The 1,841-nt window shown below is 64.1% G+C and overlaps 1 protein-coding gene across 1 annotated transcript in view; it reads right to left on the bottom strand.

Annotated features, from left to right (window-relative positions):
* Positions 1–744: 744 nt before the first annotated feature.
* CD81 (CD81 molecule) overlaps positions 745–1,841 on the bottom strand; it is an 8,425-nt gene continuing 7,328 nt past the window's right edge. Inside the window, exons 4-5 of the mRNA XM_019667317.1 lie at positions 1,505–1,617; positions 745–1,317 (exon numbers count right to left, since the gene is read on the bottom strand). Of these exons, the coding sequence (XP_019522862.1) occupies positions 1,255–1,317; positions 1,505–1,617 (176 nt within the window). The 3' untranslated portion in view covers positions 745–1,254. The remainder of the gene's footprint in view (positions 1,318–1,504; positions 1,618–1,841) is intronic.

Here is a 1,841-nt window from a genome sequence, read left to right on the forward strand (position 1 = left end):
CGGCCCTGGCACAAGCCGCGGAGGGCCAGGCTGACGCCATGACACCCCGACCCTCAGTGCAGGGCTGGGCTGAGCGTCCGCCGAGGCGGCGCAGGAAGCCCGTGCCGCGGATCCACGGATCCCCAGCCGGGCTCGTGGCCTCCAGGGCTCAAACTAAATCGAAAGTGCACACAAGTCAGTGCTGGCGTGGGGCTCGGGGTGCCGTCACCGGGCAGTGGCTGTTGGAAGAACAGCCTGAGGCAAGAGATGGCTGGGCCTCAGTCGGCCGTGGTGAGCCGGGGGGCTCCCCCTGGCAGCGGCCGAGACCCTCCCCGCCAGCCCTGGCAAGATGCCGCTTGGGCCACAGCCACCCAGCTTCTCGACGCGCAGTGAGAAGACCCTCAGACACTCGGGAGGGGGCAGTGCATCTGTCCCTGTGGAGCTGTCCCTCAGGAAAAAGGGGAGTCTCGCAGAGCCCCCACCTCCAGCGTGCCCTACGCCGCCGGCCGCCCCACCCCTCCTGCCCCCTTCTGGCAGCGGTGCATAAGGCGGGAGAGTAAGAGTGGGTGGAGGTGGCTGTGGGTGGCACAGGGCCCAACAAAGGGGCACTCACCACCTGGAGTGCTCCCCAGACACCCCAACAGGGTGGGCAGCATACCTGGGCCCAGCGAGGGCCACAGAGCTGAGCCCCACCCGTGCCAGGCTCCTCTGCCCCTTGGGCCACCCCTGGACGCAGACGCTGTGGGCACAGGAAGGGCTGGACGATTTGTTAGCATGCCTGGTTTTTCCTTCTTTATTGAATGAGTTTCAGGATGTAATTACAATTGTAGGTGACGTGTTAGAAAGGACAGGTGCGTTGAAGGCTACTCGTAGGCCCAGCTCTGGAGACAGGTGGCAGAAGGATGTGGATTAAAAAAGGCGTGAGCCGTGCAACCCATGGGGACGGGTGGGGGTGGGGAGGGCACAGCTGGCGCGGGCGGGCCCCCTCAGCCCCCTGGAGAGGCCTGGGTGAGCAGGCAGGACCCCCAAGCGGTCCCAGAAGCAGAGGGGGCCCCTGTCCGGCAGTCCCCAAGGCCCACTCACACGCCACGTCAGCCCCAAAAGGTAACAGGGAACTTGAGGACAAAAACAAAACATCAAAAGGAAAAAGGCTAATAAGTGTAGCGGAGTAATACCAGAAAAGTTATATATACAGGCGGTTATACACCCCTCCTCAAAGTGTCCAGGTGGCTCGGGGGGCACCGCCGGGGTCCCGCCGGGCAGGGCGGCGGAGCCTCAGTACACAGAGCTGTTCCGGATGCCACAGCAGAGAACCATGCTTAGGATCATCTCAAAGATCTGTGAGAAGGGGATCGGGGGGCACGGTCAGCACCCAGAGACCCGGCCAGCACCCAGAGACCCAGTCAGCACCCAGAGACCCGGCCAGTACCCAGCCAGCACCCGGCCAGCACCCAGAGACCCTCCAGTACCCAGCCAGCACCCGGAGACCCGGGGCCTGAGGAGACAGCCTGCCACCCCCACGCACCATGATCACGGCGACCACGATGGCTGCGATGCCGATGAGATACAGCTTCCCGGAGAAGAGCTCATCGATCTTCTGGTGGCAGTCTGCCTGTGGGGGGCGGCCAGCGGGCGGTCAGGGGTGCGGGTCCTCGGGCCCCCACCCTGCAGCAGCCCGGGGTCATTGCAGAAAGAGGACGGAGGGGCACAGCCCTGGCTGCCCTCAGAGGAGGCGTGAGCAGGGCCCGGTCTCTGCCGGGTTTTATCTTATATCCATTTTAAAACAAATGTGGACACAGGGGCTGTGCCGTGTGCACTCCCTTCCACTCAGCGACCACTCAGCACCCCAAGGATGGATGCTG

The sequence above is a fragment of the Hipposideros armiger genome, unplaced genomic scaffold (genome assembly GCF_001890085.2).
Source record: "Hipposideros armiger isolate ML-2016 unplaced genomic scaffold, ASM189008v1 scaffold_494, whole genome shotgun sequence".
NCBI classification, from domain to species: Eukaryota; Metazoa; Chordata; class Mammalia; order Chiroptera; family Hipposideridae; genus Hipposideros; species Hipposideros armiger.